The following is a 19,703-nucleotide window of genomic DNA, read 5'->3' as shown; positions in this document are numbered from 1 at the left end:
GGCAAACGAGACGACACCGAGCCGAGTAGACGAGGCTCCATACTTGCTGTGTGTAGCGACGTCCTGTCGTCTGCTAGTGTCGCCCCATTGAAATGCAATGGGCCCTTATTTTTGAAACGTCCTTCCCGAAGACTTCGCTGGTCTCCTCGCTCAGCTGGCGGCGAAAAAGGTGGGCATTGACATGGAAAAAGACGAGAACGGCGAAAAGACGAAATGCTAAGTGGGAAAACAGAACTGGAACTGAAAAACCGTGCTCAGCTCCGATTTCATGCACTGCCAAAGGCTGACTTCCGGGACAAGGGCACTTACTTCCGGTGGCTTCACTTTCGGGCGCCCGATGCGGCATCCAGCTCCCCTAGTGGAGATCAGTGGTCTCCACCCCTTTAAGGGAATGGAGAGAGGTGCGAGTGAAATCTGAAAGAGGAGCAGTTTTGTTCATATGGGCACCAAGTGTTCGAGCCGAGCCCGAGGCCCTGTAGGATAAGTGTATAAAAATGTACGTGTCTGATTTCGGGATTTCATAACAGGGGGGCTGGCGCGAACGCCGAACCCCCACTACCAAAATTTATATGCCCCAACTACCCCAGTTAGGCGTAGTGGCGCGCTTCAGCCTGCCGCAGTGCAATGGCAGGCCTCGACACGGAGCCCCGACCCTGCTTATCGCCGGCGACCCAGCACCAGGTAAGTATGCCGACGCATCTGCTGAAAACGGACGCCATCTGATTCATACCTATCTTCAGTAGCAGTGACCAATGCACTTCTTACACGAAGTTCCTTATTCCGCACTTGTCAGAATCTTGTTGAAAAGCAACTACTCGGCTCGGCGCGACCGCCGACATGAAGGAGTAACTCTAGTTAACCTACCAGTTTAGTGTAGCGAAAAGAAACAAAACAAATTCGGTGTTAGATGTGTTTGCACCTTGTGACGAAGTTGCACGAGCGGCTAGCTGCGAACAGAGTGGTCGCTGCCGGACGTGCGTCTCGAATTCGTGAAAAGGTGCGAGCACAAGTAACACCTAATTTGTTCTGTTTCTTGTCGTTACAGTGATCTCTTAGGTAACTAGGTGGTCGAAATTATTCCAAGCCCTGTAGGGTGGCTCAGTGGATAAGGCGCTCGCCTACCGAGCCGGTAGACGAGCGCTTCTTTGCTTACTACAGAAACTAATAAACAGTCGTCACTCGTCAACACTGCCACTTACACGCCTAATGCGCACTTCAATAATCTTAGCTTCCAACGTCTATTCGGCCGAACACTCGTTTAATTCTTCTGCTTTGCCACGTGCTATCAAGTGTTGGAATGGTCTTCTGGATTGCATTGCTACCATACGTGACACATTAATGTTTAAAAACAAATTGACCACCTTTATGCACCCATGATAGAGTACATCAATTGTGTTCGTATGTGTAGTTGAATCTATGCAGTGCCGCTATTCGTTTGCTGTTTTTCTTGTCTGTCAATGTAATACTTTTTTATTTTAAGTACGTTTTAATAATTGTTTGCGGTCCAATGTATTTAATATTGTTTACTTTTATACTTTTCCACTTTGTACCATATTTTGTCTACAAAATATTGTAATCCCTCCCTTCACACAATGTTCCAAGTGTGGAACCTGTGAGGCATTTGTATAAATAAATAAATAAATAAATAAATAAATACAGAACATGACATTATCTACCAACGGCTACCGGGGCAGAGCGGCATAGCAAGAAATCACCGCGCGTATGAGGTCGCGCGAACTACTCTCCATGACGACGATTTTGTGTCGATCCCCCTTTTGAGATCAGACGCAGCGGGCAGGCTTCGCGCACTTGTGCGGGACATCACGATTCCCGCATGGCATTCCGGCCAATTTTCCAATTCACGTTTAAAATCCTTGGACCCAGCTCCGGCTTCCATCCGGCCCACCAAAACGTGAAGAAACTTTACTGTGTCGCCTGAGGCTTGGTGTAGCTTTCACCAACCATTACACTTTCTTGATCGGTATGGCTGATAGCCCTGCATGTGCCATCTGCGGGTATGACGAGACTATATGACTATATGTGACTGCCCTGCCTACAGCGTCGAAAGGCAGACTCTCTGCCGTGAGCTGGAGCGTCTAGATCCCGGGAATATGCACCCGTCCCACCATGAGCAGCGCCGCAGAGCCCGTGCGAAGGCACTCCATCGAGCGTACGGCCCCGAGCCATACGCCGTATGGATGGACGCTGCCTGCACGGGTGATGAAGCGACAGCAGCTGTGGTGAACTCCTCTTTATCCGCCCTCCTCACACTACCTCTCCCTCCAGACACCTCCCCAGAAGCTGCAGAGGAAGCCGCCATTGCAATTGCTATCACCCGCACGGAAGCCCGGTATATATTAAGTGACTCTAAAACTGCGATTCTAAATTTTGCTCCAGGCCGAGTCCATGTCCCTGCTTTTGGCATACTGGACTCGCCCGATGCACCCCCGCCCCGCCAAGTGGAGCTGAATAGGGGAGCCCGCGCACTCCGGGAATCCCGGAAACGAGGCCGCCAACCTTTTAGCCCGAGGTTCTTTAAACCGGGTTCAGGGGGCCTCGGATCGGGGATTCACGAAGGAGCGCATGCACTCATTCAGCGAGCTGACGCAGGCCTACAGAGCCTCGCGCCAGCTCTACGCCCCGCCCCACCCCTCCCCAGATAACAACCAAGCAACGCTCTGGCGCAGACTACAGACCCACTGTCTTCCCTCATCCCTTACCCTAGCCCACTATCATCCCTCCTTCCCCACTCCGGCATGCGCCCTGTGCCCAGAACCCTTCGCCTCTTCCCTCCACATCATTTCCATCTGCCCGGCAGACCCTCCCCCGCGGGACCTAGAGAACCTCAAGACCTGGGAGGACTGGGAGACCCTGCTGCGCTCGGAGGACCCGGCCGTGCAGACCATCGCCACCGGCCGGGCTGCCAGTGTTATGAACCTTAGGAACATAAACACTTGAGTGCAGTGGGGACGTGCGGGACCCTGGGGCGTGCCCCGAATTCCTTGTACAATAAAGTTTTTTCTCTCTCTCTCTAGATCCACGCTCACTGAAGGAAATGAAGATTCTCGGCCACTGGCCGCGGGGATCTTCGGCGGTGAGGGCCTCAAAGGCACTGCTCCGCTTCTTGCAGACTTTTGGCCTGCATGATAGGCTGTGACTTCACGAATGCTAAGTGCTACGCGACTTCAATTTTCTGTTACTCTGTTTTCTCTATCATTTTTTTATCTCCTCATCCCCTTCCCCCCGTGTAGAGGAGCAAACCGATAATTCTTCCGGTTAACCTCTCTGCATTTCCTCTTATTCCTCATCCTCCTCCTCCACATCGCACAGCGGCCACGTTTTGAAGGAGGCGAAACGCAGAATGCACCCTTGTGCTGTGCGATGTCAGTTCCCGTTAAACATCCCTAGATGATCGCAAATAATCCGGAGCCCTCCACTACGGCACCTCTTTCGCTTTTTCTACATACGTTGCCACCTTCTACGACGCAAATCAGGTGTCCATCGAGGGATGACAATTACTGCGGCAATACGTTTACTCAAAAACTAATTTTCAATTTTATCTTTCAGTGACATCGCGCAGCACATGGCCGTCTCTTGGGTTTCGGAGACGAAAGACCCAGGCTGAATCTCGGCTTGCCTGGTAGCCGGTAGCATGGGTAGCACTGATGGCGCCGGTAGCCTCAAAAGGCGCCTGTCAGCAATGTTAGTGCGTGTTAATGATCCCCAGGTGGTCGAAAATTTGCGGAACCCTTCGCAACGGTACCTTTTCCTATTCTTTTTTGTTTTTGCGACTGAAGTAAGGATGATGAAATCACAGGCATGCCCACTGGCTCGAGCTGCAAGCCACAACCATCCACCGCCGTGGCTCAGTGGTTAGAGCACTCGGCTATTGAGCCGGAGTAATAATAGTTCAAAACCGGTAGCAGCGGCCGCGGTTCGATGGAGGCGAAGTGCTGACTGCGCCCATGAGCTGGCCGATGTCGGCGCACTTTATAAGATTCCCAGGCGGTCATAATTATTCCGGAGCCCTCCACTAAGGCCCCTACTTCTCTCTTTCTTTTGTTACTCTCATCTTCCTCCTTTCCCTTTCGGCGCATTTCGGGTGTCCATCGAGATGAGTCAATTACTGCGTCATTTCATTTCCTGAAGAACCAGTTTTTTTCCATTCAGAGACGTATAATATCAAAATTCTAATGCGGACAACTGGCGCTGATCGTTTACGTTACCACGGGTGTAGTAGTAGTAGAAGACGTTTGTTCGGCCGTAATTTACAGGCCGAGCATGTCGACCGCCTGGGCGACCAGAAGTCTCTGTTCTTCCTCCCCTTCATAATCACTATTAAATTCTTTTAAATGCTGAGCCCCGACCCGGGGACACAGATCAAGCTCCTCCAGCTGTTTGAAGATGCCGCCGCTGCCCAAGGGATAGCAGCCGTCGTTTAAGAAGGGAGCGGCTTCGGGTCGCTCCTCTGTATCCGCTGGTAATAAAGTTTCACTACCACCACTACCACTTGAACTAACACCTCGCAGTTCTCGGGCTTTTTTGCACTTCGACGCTGTGCAAAAACGGCCGCCAAGCCCGGAATTCGATTACGTGTGATCAGTCATGGGCAGTATCCAAGATACATGTATCTTCGATACTATTTTTCGATACATTTTGTGTATCGGTATTAGGTATCGCGTGCTGAAATCTAGAGTGTCGGAGTATCGGTATCGAAAATACATTTTTAGTGTATCGTGTACTTTACGATACTCGATACAAAAAAAAACCTGTAACAGCGCTCGCTCAGGCGGTAGTACAAGACGGGCGGCAGCACCTTCGCTGCTTTTCAGCTAACTCCCAAGCTACCACTTCTGGATCAGCGTTTCTCGGAGTTAGGAATGGATTCACCCGCAGGTTTGACCATCTTTTGAAGATGAATCCGAGTGCAGAAGAGGCAACAGTAGCTGCTGTTCTACACCCCTTTTTCAAGTTGCGGTGGTTGCCAGCAGAAATGGAAGACTTCCGCCGTCATGCTCAGAAGCTTACAGAAGAAGCTGTTGTCGACTATGTCAGCACAACACAAGCCGCGCATTCTTCCGCACGCGAGGCAGTGGGATCATCGGCGCCAGCAGCATCAAATGCGTCAGCTGACGCATTCTTTTCATTTGAAGAGACAAGCGGTATAACCACCCGTAGCTCTCAGAAGGCGTTAGTGAAGCTTCAGTTTCTCAATTATTTACAAGATCCTCGAGTTGATGTGGCTATGCTTCATTCTTATCCACTGATAAGAGGCGCCTTCGTCAAGTATAATACTGCGACGTGCTCGTCTGCTCCTGTAGAGAGGCTTTTTTCATTTGCCTCCCTTATAGCGCGCCCACATCGCGGGGCGCTTTCGGACCGGCGGTTCGAGCAAATGTTGTTACTTAAGACCTCCAAGTAAACGTAACGAATACCTTTAGCCTAATAAAAACGTTCAGTCATTTTACTTGTTGTTTTAATTCCAGCTTTTCAAGAATAGTTTCAGCTTCAGAAGTTTGTTATCGCAGTACTGGCAAACTAACTGTTCGGTTCCCAAGCGCACGGAGCTTGCATCATTTAGTTTGGTCCAAGGCACAGGCCATCGGGTAAGTACTCTATAGTATCGAACCGAAAACAGAAAACGTTTCAGGTTTATTCATATAGCCAAGTGCTCACAGACTGGTTCGTATGAGGAACTTTGGGTTAAATGATTTTTCGCTAGGCTGCTTACGGAAGCGATCACTTCAACATATACCAGGTGTCCCAGCTAAATGTAACCAAACTTTTAAAAAAGGCGAAGTGTCCTAGTCATGCAGTGAAATCAACTCAGGGTTGTTCTTAGTCGCGTGGCCTAGTCTTGAGTATTTTTTTCGCTCTTCAAAGTTAATTAATTAGTTAAGTTTAATTCGCTACATATTTAATTATTAACTTCAGGAAGAAAGTGTCAATGCAAAAGTTTTAGATCGCCTCGAAAAACCGCTAGTAGTGCTGTTTCCGTCAACTTACGATTTACGTAGCTTCATTTATTGGCCTTGAAAGAAAAGTGTCACGTGACCAGCCGCTCGCTTACTTCTCTGCCCCAATGTGCACCCAAAGTCTCATCGAGGTGAGGACTTCAGAAAAAGCGGATTTTATTCTTTAAGGCGCGTCTTGGGAGGTTGAAGTGGCAGAGTTGTCATGTGGAAGCTTTTTCTTAGTGTGCGGGTTATGGTTAAAGGGCGGTAAAAAAACTACTTTACGTAAATATTACTTTGCTGCAAATGTCTCAGTAAGCTGTTTCTCGAAGCGATCTACAACTTTTCCATTGACACTTTGTTCCTACAACTTTTCCATTGACATTTTGTTCCTGAAGTCAATAAATAAAAAGTTAGCTAATTAAGCTTAACTAATTAGTCAACCTTGAAGAATGAAAAAAATACTGCGGACTAGGTCACGCGACTCGAAACAACCCTCATTTGGTTTCAGACGGCTAGGACACCCCGTGTTTTTTAAAAGCTTGGTTACATTTAGCTGGGACACCTGGTATATGGCTTTAGTCCAAATTAAAGTTCTAACAAGGCCAAGTATGCAGACAGCGGTGCTTCAACAGATCCATGCGGTCGGATTCATTTATAAGACCTTTCAGGAAAAGTGCTCCATAGAAATACACTAAAGGTTACAGAAACCACGCGTACATTTCCTAAGTTCTCCAATTATATTACCGGAATTATTAGACAGTGATTTCAGTTACGTAAACTTTGTTAGTCCTAATATAACCTGTATTATATTTGATATTTTAGTGATGTATCGAAGTATCGAAGATACAGTATCGAGTATCTGTATCGAAAATTGATTTCGGTTCTGTATCTTGTATCTGTATCGGAGATACAATTTCCAAAGGTATCGAGTATCGTACCGAAGATACTATTTCTAAGTATCTTGCCCAGCCCTGCGTGTGATGCTTTCTATGGTCAGCTACCGAACGGCACATCCCCTGAGCCACTCTGCAGGTAAAATGCAAGCACCAGGCCACGCCTACGGTCCTGTACGAGCGACTCGTGACCGCGTGAGCAATCGAAGCCTTTGCCTAGTGACTGCAGCTCCTCATTCAGACCGAATGGCAAGTGGAAGACGACAAAAACGAAGTTGTGCTTCCGGCGCGAGCTCTCGAACAACCGGACGCTCTACCAAGAAGACTGAGAACGGACGTTCGGCGACTTCTGAAGTGAGTTTTCTTCTTTTAGGGAATATGGTGTGACACCGCTGGTACACCCAAAGTGATTAGCCGCAAATACTCTTTGATCTGTTGTCGTTCTCACCCATGGGCTTAAGCCACGACGGCGGCTTAGTGCGTTCAGCAGAGGTCAAGGATGCGAGGTGAGATTCCCGCTACGGCGTCACTCATAGCCTGAGTCGTTTTGGGACGTTAAGCCCCCCTACACCACCTTTCACAAAGCTGTCTCATTGACAATGTGCAGATTTATGACTTCAAACCCGCTACACCATATCGCAAACGAGCTGAACGAAGTACTTGTCTGATGGTTGTGATTTTCACGTTGTGAAGATGGGCTTATATTGATACGTGAGCGCATTGGTCAGTCTGTTAGTAGGCAGGCGATAATTGGAAGCCCGTTCACTCTTTTGCTAGCCGGTGGCTGAAAAAAAGTGCTGAGGTCGTTCCTTCCTAGTTCTAGGGGAACGATTAACTGCAGAGCTGAGAAAGCATTGCTAGCTCCTCTAGACGGGAATGCGATCAGCCCTTTTCGAATTACTGTTAGGTGGCTGTGTGTGATAGCAAAGTCGTAAGTGCGGTGGAAGTGTAACGATTAGAGGTTCAGGATTTTAAAAGACATTGCACGAAATTCAGTGCGGCCCGACGGACTCTATACGGCCACGCTTGCTAATGGCAGATTCTAATGGGTTTTTTTTTTACTGTTAGCTCTGCTGTTGCCTTCTATATACAATAATGTCTTTTTTTAATCCAGAAAGGAATACTTGGCCTTCACATCGGAATTTCCAGTGTCGCGTCCAGAATGTTCGTTTTTGCTATGGTGCATTTATGCAAGTGTTACTTTAATTTTCGATATGAAACGAGACTCTGCTGCTTGGCAACAGTGTTGACGGCTGTTTCCCTTAAAGACGCGAAAATGCTTTCTGAAAAGATATTGTCAGAGATGGGTCCTTAGTCACACAGGCTAGGCACAGGCCGCAAACAGAGAAACAGAGTCCCAGCTCCGAGAGTACGCGAGTTCCTCACTTCTTCGTCCTTTCAGCGCCGCCCGGGGACACCTGGCGGCAATATTTTGGTGTTTCTAAATTTAACCACTGTCTCAGTATGGAAGAGAATTCACTATACCCTGCTTTCTATTGGTAACAATCGCTTTGACACTTGTTTTATGTCGGTACTATCTGCCCGAGAAGTGCCCTGTTATTGACGCACAAAGCTATTTTCTTCGCCTCGTACTTAATGAGCGTGCAAGAAGCTGCCGGTTTTCATGCTCGCAGCAGTCCTCGTCAGGACCAAAAGGCAGCGTTTCTCCGGCGTCACTTCGGCGTCTCGTTTACCGGAGTCCCTCGAGGCGAAATTCCGGCGCTCTAAGCGACGCGGCGTAGCAAGACGCAAATGTCTGGCAAGGGCAGATGTGAACGTTAGTGCCTGAAATACCTCGCAGCAGGGGACTAGTGGGGACCAATGACTGACCACGCATTGGCAACGATTTCCAGATTAAACCGCGACGCTGCTGTATGTATACGTGACATGGGCGCGGCCCGGTTGTCACGTTTCTCGAAGGCAGAATTGTTTCCGCACCACTGTCTTCCTTACCCCCGCAGTAGGTTCCCGTCATCGATGAAGAGGACAACTAACTACGGATAGGGGATAACTGAAGGGATTTTCCCACTGTCTCTCCCTACCTTCGTCTGGAGACGCCACTATCGTATACCCTCATGTGTTTCGCCACCCTCTCCTGCAGCCGCCGAGTGACAACGCCGGTAGACGAGATGCTGACTAGACGCCGAAGAAATGCTGCCTTGTGCTCGGGCCTTAAGACGCCATAAAGAGCTTCGAAACACCTCTCGAACAATCTGTGCGCGTCTGTATACGAGTTATGAGACATCAGGGAGGACGTGCAGTCGTAAAACGCCGCCAAATCCTCCGAAATGCCTTCCAGAAGCTCGATAGGCGTCAGTGTAGAAGTTATGAGTAATTAGCAAAGAAGTGACACCGGTTCACGTTACATAGTGCGAGTCGCGTGGACTGTACCTGTGAAGGGAGAGGGTAAGGTGCGGATGAACGGGACAGCACTGGAGTTCTGCATCGGCAGACTTCAAGGGAGCTACAATCTGTGAAATATTTTAGTGTAAGGACGTGGTGGCTCTATACAAGTAATTGTACTGGGGCTGTGTTACCTTTACTAGCCACTGCAACCACAGCGCTACCGGCTAGAGAATGAAGAATATATGATTGTACGGAAACCTCCACGCAGGCCTTTTGCTCTGATCATTGAGCTACCTAGATCGTTCTTAAATAGCTCCAATGGGGCAAATGCAGCGAAAAACCCAAAAGTCTAAGGGGTGGATTGTTTTTATGTGTAATCTGATAATCCTTTTCCTTGTCTTTTTTTTTCTTTCCGCACGTCGTAGTCGTTTTAAGGGAAGCTCAAATTAGCCGCGCTTTCCTCCTCTAGTGATTGCCTTAAGTAGTGTCGTCCTTTTCAGCCGCTGCCATATGCCTATCTCTGCTTTGCGAAAATACGTTTTTCTTCTCGATAGGCTTTCCACTCCGTGAGTCCATTGCTCATCATCAACTGGCTTGATGTTAACACCGCATGAGATATATTTGGAATTGCGGTCACTAATTAATGAAAGTTCTCGCCAGTTGAGAGGTGTTTTGTTGAATCAGTAATGCGCTAATTGTGAATGGGAAATGTGTTGCTGATGTAATCTTGAAAATTCGTTTTAATGGGCTCGAGAAATGCGCTATTGAGTAAATAAACTGGTCAAAACTTATGCAGATCCTTGCGCTGCAGAGTGCTTCATGGCTTCCATGTAGCTTTCGAACACGATACTCATCAACCTGTCAGATGACCCAGGTGTAAGAATCGAAAGCAGCGCTTTGACAAGTGACGGATGAAAATACCTGCACTGTTCTTATACAAAGCATCATTGGTGTGAACAAAGAAAGGAAAAATCTGCACATTGGAGAAAAGTGTTAACAGTATTGGGAGTTGAAGGTGAGGCTACAGATGCCAACTTACGGCATTGGCTTACGTTAACTGCGACGTTGTGCGTATAGAGGCGTGGTAACGGAGACTTGCAAGAAAAGAAGTTTATACAAGATTCCTTTTTGATGTGCCACTCACCAGCCAATATTAAACTCTTTGAATACAGAAAAATTTTCATGAATCGCCGAAGATTGCTAACGAGCGATGAAAGATGTGCCTAATTCACTGAGAGGAAAGAATTGAAGGGGACACACATAAGCTCCAGCCTAATGGGTTAAGGACGGGATAGCGTTAATACGTTAATGAATGCACATATATACGAAGTTGCTCATCATCTACTTTGCATTCATAGGTAGCTGGGAGTGGTGCAGCGTTTAAACGATGCGTCATTGCCCTGCGATGGCAGGTGTGCTGCCACCCGTGGGGCTTGTGCCACCCAAGTTGCTCTTCCCGAGCAACCTCTCGCGACCGATCATTAACTTAACTGCTACGTGCTACGGAAGGCAGGCCGCTCAGAATCTGATGGGCAGGCTGTGATGACGCCACAAGGTCACGTGACCTAGGTGGCCAACCTGCCCCCTAGGCTGCTTCTCTGGGATTTCTCACAGATTTTTCGCTCGCTATCATCAACGCCGACGCCGAGACCTGACGCCTGCCTCTCTGCGACACGAGCTGCTTAACGCGGTCACGTTAAAAGAGTTTGCAACAATAGAGAGATATAGCATATCGTTGCCGTGTTTACGTTACCGTTTACCGGGCTCGGTTACCGTTTACCGGGCTCGGCTGGCGACATCTGCGCATGCGCGCCCATTACCGGACCGGTAACACTTTACGGAAACTCTTTAGCGTTGCGGAGAGAGTTAGCGTTCGCTTGTAAACAAACATGGCGGCGCCCTGCTCGCCCGCTTCGGAATAAATGCATGTCACCGCTGGATTCTTTGATGCGACAGCTCACTCAAATGGTAGCGGTTCGCTTTTATTTCGCATACTCTCACCCATACGTCGATGTTTAAGTGACAACTAGCCCATGTTGTTGAGATAATTCTGTGATTTTCGAGCACTTAAGCCTAACTATCCGCGTCGCAAATTTTCCTTCCTCCAAGCGCGTAGCCAAGGAAACAACAACACTGTAGCTTTTGTGCCAGCTTTAACATTTTTCTCTCTATTTTCATACTTTTCTTCCTGGAAAAACAAAAACGTTCTGGTAGTGCTTGTCATATTCACCACTAAATTCAGAAAAAAAAAGTTTCTCCAGTCCAGAGTTCATGTGCTTTGACTTACTGTCACCAGATGGCGCCACTATGTTTACATCGAAGTCGTGCATCCAAACATCCAAAGAAGCGACGCTGCGCGCGGCAAACAGGTGTTGTAGCTGCGTCTTTTACAGCATTCGCAACGCAGTAAGCGCAGCTTACACAAGCTTATAGTGCGTTCTGTGTAGTAAACTTGTCTACTGGTCAGGGTACTTTTGAAGCCACTGAGCCGGCCGTTAGCAGAAAAGTAGTGAGCACGTCTTTATATACAGAGAAAAAGATGATTAAAGAGCATGTAGCACCTCGCTGCAAAGAAATGCTTTCAATGCATGCGTATTTCTGTTTGTAATTAATACTGGGGCATCTACCATCATCATCATTCGTTTTCCCCTTACGGTAACTTGCTACGGAAGAGACCGGAGAGACGGTATGCTAAAACGTCTTCTAGCGTGCGCAGCGCTAAAGGCGCGGTTATACTCCGACGTAGCGCGCGCGCGCGTGCGCGCGCGGCACGGCGACGTCACGTCGGCGAAACGCGACACTCTATACTCCAGCGGCGCCCGACCACCAGCGTGTTCGGCGGCTTTCGGCGCGGTCTGACGGCGCCCGGCGCGGAATGCAACCGGCTGCATTTCGCGCGGGCCGCGCCGAGAGCGCGCCGAAGCCGCCCACCCAGAATGCACCGCGCGCGCCTCCCACGCCACTCCTCCCCTCTCTCGTCGTTGCTCACAAGATGGCCGCCTCCAACGAGACCATGGTGGACCTCACTGACTCCGGGGTGGAGAGATTTTTGGACGCCGTGCAGCAACATCCTTGTGTCTACGATACAAAGCGGATCGATTACCGCGACGTAGAACGCAAAAGCAATGCCTGGGAGCAGATACGCTTGCACGCAGGCCTCTCGACAGGTGCGTCATGCTGCATACTCGCGTCGAAACATCTCCGGTTCTGGTGCGCGATCATTGTCTGTAGTTCTTGCCTTGCTTTTCTTTTTGTTTCAGTTGAAGATTGCCTAAAGCTGTGGAAGCGTTTGAGGGACCGCTATACTCGTGAGCGGAAAGCTATTGAAGCCAGCAAAAGGAGCGGCAGCGGCTATGTGTCCCGGCGAACATGGGAATTCGCCGAGGCCATGGCGTTCTACAAGGATTGCGGCCGCCCGAGGAAGTGAGTTTTTGTGCTCTGTCAGAGTTGTGCGACACCGTTTATTGTTGTTTATTGAGGCCACCTTAAAGGCTGCGCTTTTTAATCGCATGTTTGATGTCTTTCTCGAAACAGTAGTATTTTATTCGCTGCATTGGATTCGGTGTGCTCCTTCCTCACACGACGCGGCTGTCATGCGGTGCAGGCAACTTAGCTTGCGAGTCTTTTTTTTTTTTTTCCTTGACCGTAATCCGGTTGTCATGTTGCATTTTTCAAGTGCGCGTCAATAATTGTGTGTGTGTGCGTGTGCGCGCGGGTGTGTGTGCTCATAAAAAATGCCATGTTTACTATTACTGGCAACGCATGCTGTTTTTTTTTTAGTACAGTGCGGGATTCAAGCTAGTCAGGCACTTTTCTGCGCATTTTGTCGCATTGGTTAAGTCTTCTTTGCAGAGAACTCTTCGGCATGGCGGCTGGAACCCGAAACCTCCACCAAGAGATGTTACGTAGACGTACGCACACAAGGAGTAGGCATAGTCACAAAAAGATAGCTGAGAAGTCTAACCACCGCCGGCCAACGGCGCACACAACACACGTCGTCCTCTTCAGGCTGTGAGCACGAGCCCTGCACTGTCTTCATCGTTGTCCATTGACAATATCACAAAAAATTCTGTGAATACTAATGCGACAAAAATTGCGAAAGAAACCCGTCCCTGTGGCCTACAATATTATTTATCCCAGGAACTTTCCAGCATGCACAGCAAATGCAACTAACGCGGTCAAATGATGTTGGTACACAAACAAAATTGGTCAGCCTTGCGAATGTGGACCTGGCATTTCTCAATCCATGTAAACTTTTACTTTGCAGAACTTCATGCAGCCTGAATACCACTTCGTCTTCAGCTGGTGATGGTGACACTGTGGAGGACATCTTCTTGAGCATGCAGAGAAGCAGGCCACCATCACCAGTCACAGAGTGTCTCGTGGATGCTGCATTGCCTGCAGATGCGTCATCACAAGCACCAATAACATCAACATCACCCCTGACATTGCCAGTGCTCACCACAGCAGCACCAAATCATGTGCCTGAAGCACGACCACATGAGGCTCGCAGACAAAAAACAAAAGAAAAAAAAAATGATCGATTTGAAGAAGAGCTGCTAGGACAGCTGCAAAAAAAAATGACAGAAAACGAAGCTTTTGCCCTGTCTATCGGCCTCAGCCTAGACAGGATGCCTACAAAGGTGGCATCCAAGTGCAAGGTAGGGATTATGCAGCTGATTGCCGAAGCTGGGGAAGAGATTTAATCTGGTATTGAAGCAATTTTGAATTTTTACTCTTAATTCACTGCATTATCTGGGGAAGCAATTTTGAATTTTTACTCTTAATTCACTGCATTATCTGGGAGGAATGGTGCGGCAGGGAAAGACATGGACTAAAGAAAGAAAACACACACAAGCGCCAATCGGAGGTAAACTCTTGGAGCATAAGCAAAATCCAAGGGCATGTTCTTGACATTTGATGTTGGCAGCCAAGGCAACGAGCACACACGGATCTAAACATTTAAGAGAAAAAGAGCCCGATGTACTAGAAATGTGATTGAGCAGTACATCGGGCTCTTTTTCTCTTGAATGTTTAATCCGTGTGTTCTCGTTTCCTTGGCTGCCAACACCGAATGTCAAGCATGCGCCGTTGGATTTTGCTTACGATCCAAGATTTTACCTTTGGTTGGCGCTTGCGTGGGTATTTTCTTTCTTTAGTCCAAGTCTTTCCGTGTCATAGTATTCCTCCCACAGCATGTCACACCAACTTGCCAAAACCTTTATGTTGTTCAATGAATGCATGAGCCTGCATATTTACATAGTCTTTTATTGTCCTTATCCAGAAATTTTAATCACTACCTTGAGTTTATTATGCTGCAATGATGTTTTGTTTCATAACTGTCTCAGGTTTTTCAACATTTTTTTCAATGACAAGAGACAGGGTCCTTGAAGTTCATAAATTTTGTTCTTAATGCCTGGGCATTGCAGGGTTAAAATCTTTACATGTTTGGTCCCTTTGTCATGCTCATGCTTACTTGTGATAAAAATATGGTTTGGTTTGGTTTATGGGGTTTAATGTCCCAAAGCAACTCAGGTTAAAAAGAGTACAAACATATACGGATGCTGCAATACTAGACGCCAAAAAGATGCCAAAGATACTAGATGCCAAAAATGGCTTGGTTCTAGCTCACTTCCTCTGTGCAACTAGTGCAATCTTTTTAAGCAGAGAACTGAACTTGTTTATATTTATAATAGAAAGACACAATTTCGAGCATGACAGTGCATGAACTGCGAATGAAAAAAATGTTTACCCTGTCATTTTTCTTCTCAGTCCATCATCTATCATGCCAGCAGTTATGTCATCGTGGTGCGATTGCTGTGCGCAACTATATTTTCTTTACAAGTGCCAAAGTCTGAGCACCGCCGCATGCAAACTTGACTCAAATGCTTAAGAGTGCGTGTGGCTTGGACTGACATCAGAGTCTGGAAGTGTTGGTCACTGGTTTTGTGACCATGCCATGGTGGCTGCAGAGCACCCTCCATCATCACCCGCTGCAGACACCCACAAAGTACGGTCCCAGGCCCAGTGACCAATGCTCCCTGGTGCAAATATCAGTCAAAGCCACACTCTCACGAAATGAGCTGAAGTTTGCGGGCATTGGTACATAACAATGCTCTTTTGGCAGAGTTTTAATGTACACTGTTTATGCGCTGTGCATTTTATAAATCTTTTGTAATATCATCATGCCTGGCTACGCTCACTGCTGGGCAAAGGCCTTTCCCCTGTCCATCCAGCACGGCAATTTTATTCCATCTTAGTTTTGAGTCACCTACAGGTTTTCATGATATTGAGCAATGGGTAGTTAGTGACCTATTGTTTTTCTCTCTGGATGTGATATGTACTTCTATTTTTGATCTCCTTTTTGTAGCTTTCTTTTTCCTCTTTCCATGTGATACGTATTGCTATTTTTGATCTCATTTTTGTAACTGATTTTTTGTTCTCTTTCCATGTGATATGTATTGCCATTTTTGGTGTCACTTTTATACGAAATGATGTGTTCAATTTTTAATCCTGTACATAGAATTTTAAGAATCAGTACATAAAGTTCAATGTTTTGTGTTACTTTTTTGAGGGAATCACTGCGATGAAAAACAGGGCATTGTTCAGTGCAATGCTATTGTTTCACTTATTCATATTCACATACTTACACAGCACACAGTTGCTAAGTTCCATTGTGATTGAGTGGCTTATTCTCAGATTATTTTTTTTTCCACTTGTACGAGTGCTGTGAGCAATTTTACCATCATTACAAAACAGTCCTCTATTGAAAGACACGTTTTGTTATCTCAGAGAAAGCTACAGCCATAATAATGGGTAACTGATTTCAGGTACTGTTCTTGACTTTTGTAGTTACTTGTATTAATGAAAGTATGTAGAGATGCCAAAGCGTGCAAACGTGCCTCCGTTGAGAGTAGATATTAGAGTAATTTTAATCAAACGCAGACAATTTATTTGAACTGTATCATAGGAATGACACGATTCAGTGTATGATATGTAACTTACTATTAGAGTGTTAAGCAACCCTGTTACAGAACAACCTGTACTATATAGTTTATATGGAAATGACGTTGAAATCTTTAAAAGTAATTGTATTAATTTTTCATTCAAACTTACACTACAGCCTGCTTCTGGCTCACATGTCTAAGAACGGTTACAGTTGGTTCCTTGTGTAGGAGTAGTTTCATGTAAGGTGCCACTCTCATGCAGAAGAGTACATTTGGCATGGTGAAAGGTGTCTCAGTGAAGGATGAAGCGATCAGAATGGATGCAAGGTCATGAAATAACCTAAAGCTTGGCAAATGAATGAATGAAGGCAAATGCATGGCCGAATTATTTTAATGCAGTCGTTTAGCATCCCAACCATACAGAAAATCCAGAGAAGCTCAGACTTGCTGCATAGAGAGCACAGCATGTGACTGTGTGAGCATACAGCGTAATAAACTCACAAAAAAAAGTTAGGCGTGTTTATTTATTTATTCAAACAACTGACAGGCTACACATGGGAGTATTATGTGAACAGAACGTGCATGAAATTATTGGACATGTGAGCAAAAAAAAAAGAGAAAGAAAATACAATGGATAGCAAGAATTAACGAGCAAGATATGCTTGAATTAGCTGATGACATTGCCTTGCTAAGTCACTCAGGACATGAACTACAAAGCATGATCAATGAGTTAGACAGGCAGAGCAGAACGGTTGGTCTAAATATTAACATGCAGAAAACCAAAGTAACGTTCAACAGTCTAGCAAGGGAACAGCAGTTTGCAATTGGTAGCGAGGTGCTGGAAGTGGTAAGAGAATATGTCTACTTAGGGCAGGTAGTGACCGCTGATCGGGATCATGAGAGGGAAATAACTAGAAAAATAAGAATGGGGTGGAGCGCATATGCCAGGTCCTCCGAGACCATGAAAGACAGTTTACCAATATCCCTCAACAGAAAAGTATACAACAGCTGTATCTTGCCGGTACTCGCCTATGGGGCAGAAACGTGGAGGCTAACAAAGAGGGTTCAGCTTAAGTTTTAAGTTAAGGGCAACACAGTGAGCTATGGAAAGAAAAATGATAGGTGTAACGTTAAGAGATTGGAAGCGGGCGGAGTGGGTGAGGGAACAAACGCGGGTTAATGACATCCTAGTTGAAATCAAGAGGAAGAAGTGGGCTTGGGCAGGGCATGTAATGCGAAGGCAAGATAACCGCTGGTCCTTAAGGGTAAGGGGGGGGATTCCAAATAAAGACTAGCGTAGCAGGGGGCGGCAGAAAGTTAGCTGGGCGGATGAGTTTAACAAGTTGGCGGGGATACACTGTACTAGCACCGTCTCACAACACTCAGCTGCCATGGCAATGATCCTTCTGCAGACATGAAATAGTCTGCAATTTCGTCCCTCATTGCCATAGCAGCTGAGCTAGGTCGGTGATTTGATGGTGGTGCAGGGGCGCCAATTGGGGCAACCGTGCGCCTCCACTCTCCGTCCAGCACAGTTTCCTCACATGACCGGTCACCATAATCATCTGGACAATATGCACTGTCAGTCATCAGAAAATTATGAAGGCACACGGCTGCCTCTATCATGTTGGTGAGGAGCTCCGGCTCTCCTTCTACTGTCCCAAGGAACACCCGCCACCTTGAGACTAAAATCCCAAACGCATTTTCCACGCACCTGCGCGCTCTCGAAAGGCGATAATTGAACACCTTTTTTCTCTCATCAAGCTTCCTGCCTGGGTAAGGACGCATCAAGTATGTCTGCAACGGAAATGCTGCGTCCCCAAGCAAACAAGCAGGCCATCTTGACACTTCCGAAGGAAGCCCCAAAGTTCCTTCTTTCAGATGAGTGCTCAGGGCACTATCTCTGAATACAGAGCCATCTGAAAGTCGTCCTTGAGCTCCAATGTCAACTGCAATGAAACTATAATTGGCGTCTGCTATAGCCAGCAGCACCAGTGAATGATAGCCTTTATAATTAAAAAAGTCTGACCCGCTGTTGTCCGGGCATTTCATTGCAAAATGCTTCCCATCAATGCTTCCTATAGCATTTGGGAAGTTCCACTGAACTTCAAAATCTTCTCGTATTTTTTCCCATTTTTTCGCACTTGGACACCCAAGTACAATTGGTTTCAAGCAATCATAGATTGCTGGAAGGGTCTCTCTCAGGATCCCCAACACAGTGGAAGCATGCATTCGATAACTCATAGAGATATCTTGAATGGATCCCCCTGTGGCCAGAAATCTGCAAAAAATGTAAAAGAACAATCGGTTTGTATGAACGTTCAAATATTTGTCACAATTACCTTTACTGCTGCAAGCATTAATTTAAGAATGAAAAACGCATGCATCATGTTTCACAAATAGGACTAAGAGCAGTTACAGGGCCATAGAATGCGGAAAGGACGTTATTTTGAGGCTCGGCACTTCGCGCGCAGCACAGTAGGACGTGGCCAAGCAGTGGGGCCCACACCGCTGTTGCGTCGTGTACCATCCGTCCCGCGCCCATCCACATCATATTTCGTTCCCTATCCCATGTTGCTCTCAGAGCCTCCCTTTTTTAACCCGCGCGCTTTCGCGCTACGGTTTCAAGGTTGTCTAAAGGTGAGCTTTCCCTCACAGCTCGAGAGCCTTACGGCTGTGATTGAAGCACACTTAAGAGCAGCGTAAAAAAAAAAATGCGTGCTATGTATTCGTATGTTGCTTTCGAAAACCACGCGAAGTGATGTGAGGAAAAAACTGTGATGTGAGGGATGATGTGAGGGAAAAACTTAGTTTGTACAAATACGGTGCGCACGTACCGTGCGTACCGCCTCATTGACTAGGTTTTCAAGAAATGTGAGCATTTTACCTCAATGTAACTGCGAGCCGTTCTGCCGGAGAGATGGGCCTCCTATGCGTTGCTGGGTGCAGTATTCTCTCGTACACGAGGCTCAGTAGCTTGTCAAATGAAGCCTTCGTCATCCTAAGTTCAAAAAAATGCACGTAAGTTCGACATGAGAACACAATTTTTCCGCTCGTGGTATCACTTTCCGAAGGGTGCTTGAAAACAAACGACAACCACCGCATGGTAAATGTATATATCTGCTTTTTATTTACCTGAAATACTTGAAATGGTATTCCGGATCACTTTGTCGCAGCTCCTGCACGAGGTGATGGTACTCGCCGTAGGCCGGACGCTTGTCGAAAATTTCACGGATGTAGAGTGACCGCTTCCTCTTGCGGCGCAGGCGGTGTAGGAGCAACGCGATAGTTATATTTCGTCGTACTGGGTACGTCCACGCCATCCCAAGAAGAAATGCAATGCCTACTGCGAGGCGCCAGAACCGACAGACACCTTTCTATATGCAGGCGCTTTTAATAAAAGGCGCGAAAGCAGTATGCCAGAGCGGAAGGACAACGCTGGGCAGCGACGGGGGCTGTTTCGCATGTTTCGCGGCAGGCGGCGTGCTAGACTCTGCCCAGAATGCACCGCGCGCGCCTCCCACGCCACTCCTCCCCTCTACCCCCTTCGCCACTCGCCT

The 19,703-nt window shown here is 47.1% G+C and overlaps 1 protein-coding gene and 1 non-coding gene across 3 annotated transcripts; one reads left to right on the top strand and one right to left on the bottom strand.

Moving 5' to 3' along the window:
- Positions 1-526: 526 nt before the first annotated feature.
- On the bottom strand, positions 527-689 carry LOC149353752 (U1 spliceosomal RNA). Its single transcript, XR_016291966.1, has one exon. It is a non-coding gene; the product is annotated as a U1 spliceosomal RNA (small nuclear RNA).
- Positions 690-12,049: 11,360 nt separating this feature from the next.
- On the top strand, positions 12,050-14,085 carry LOC149353751 (uncharacterized). 2 transcript variants are annotated; one of them, XM_089577400.1, is made up of 3 exons: positions 12,050-12,363; positions 12,457-12,619; positions 13,464-14,084. In XM_089577400.1, the coding sequence occupies exons 1-3, from the start codon at positions 12,072-12,074 to the stop codon at positions 13,900-13,902; spliced, it is 894 nt and encodes a 297-aa protein (XP_089433526.1). In that variant the 5' UTR covers positions 12,050-12,071; the 3' UTR covers positions 13,903-14,084. The 2 variants fall into 2 exon arrangements, with proteins under 2 accessions (XP_089433526.1, XP_089433525.1); XM_089577399.1 differs by having other exon boundaries at positions 12,050-12,619; positions 13,464-14,085.
- Positions 14,086-19,703: the final 5,618 nt, after the last annotated feature.

This window comes from Amblyomma mixtum, chromosome 3 (assembly GCF_055824585.1).
Source record: "Amblyomma mixtum isolate Tamu chromosome 3, ASM5582458v1, whole genome shotgun sequence".
NCBI classification, from domain to species: domain Eukaryota; kingdom Metazoa; phylum Arthropoda; class Arachnida; order Ixodida; family Ixodidae; genus Amblyomma; species Amblyomma mixtum.
Note: the sequence above shows the minus strand (reverse complement) of the source record. Positions and strands in the feature narration are given on the sequence as shown.

What these genes read in the sequence shown, in the direction of transcription:
- LOC149353751 (XM_089577399.1), top strand. Translation starts at nt 12,072, where the DNA reads ATGCAACCGGCTGCATTTCGCGCGGGCCGCGCCGAGAGCGCGCCGAAG. An exon ending in GATTGCGGCCGCCCGAGGAA is followed by an intron (nt 12,620 to 13,463) that starts GTGAGTTTTTGT and finishes TTTACTTTGCAG; the next exon opens with AACTTCATGCAGCCTGAATA.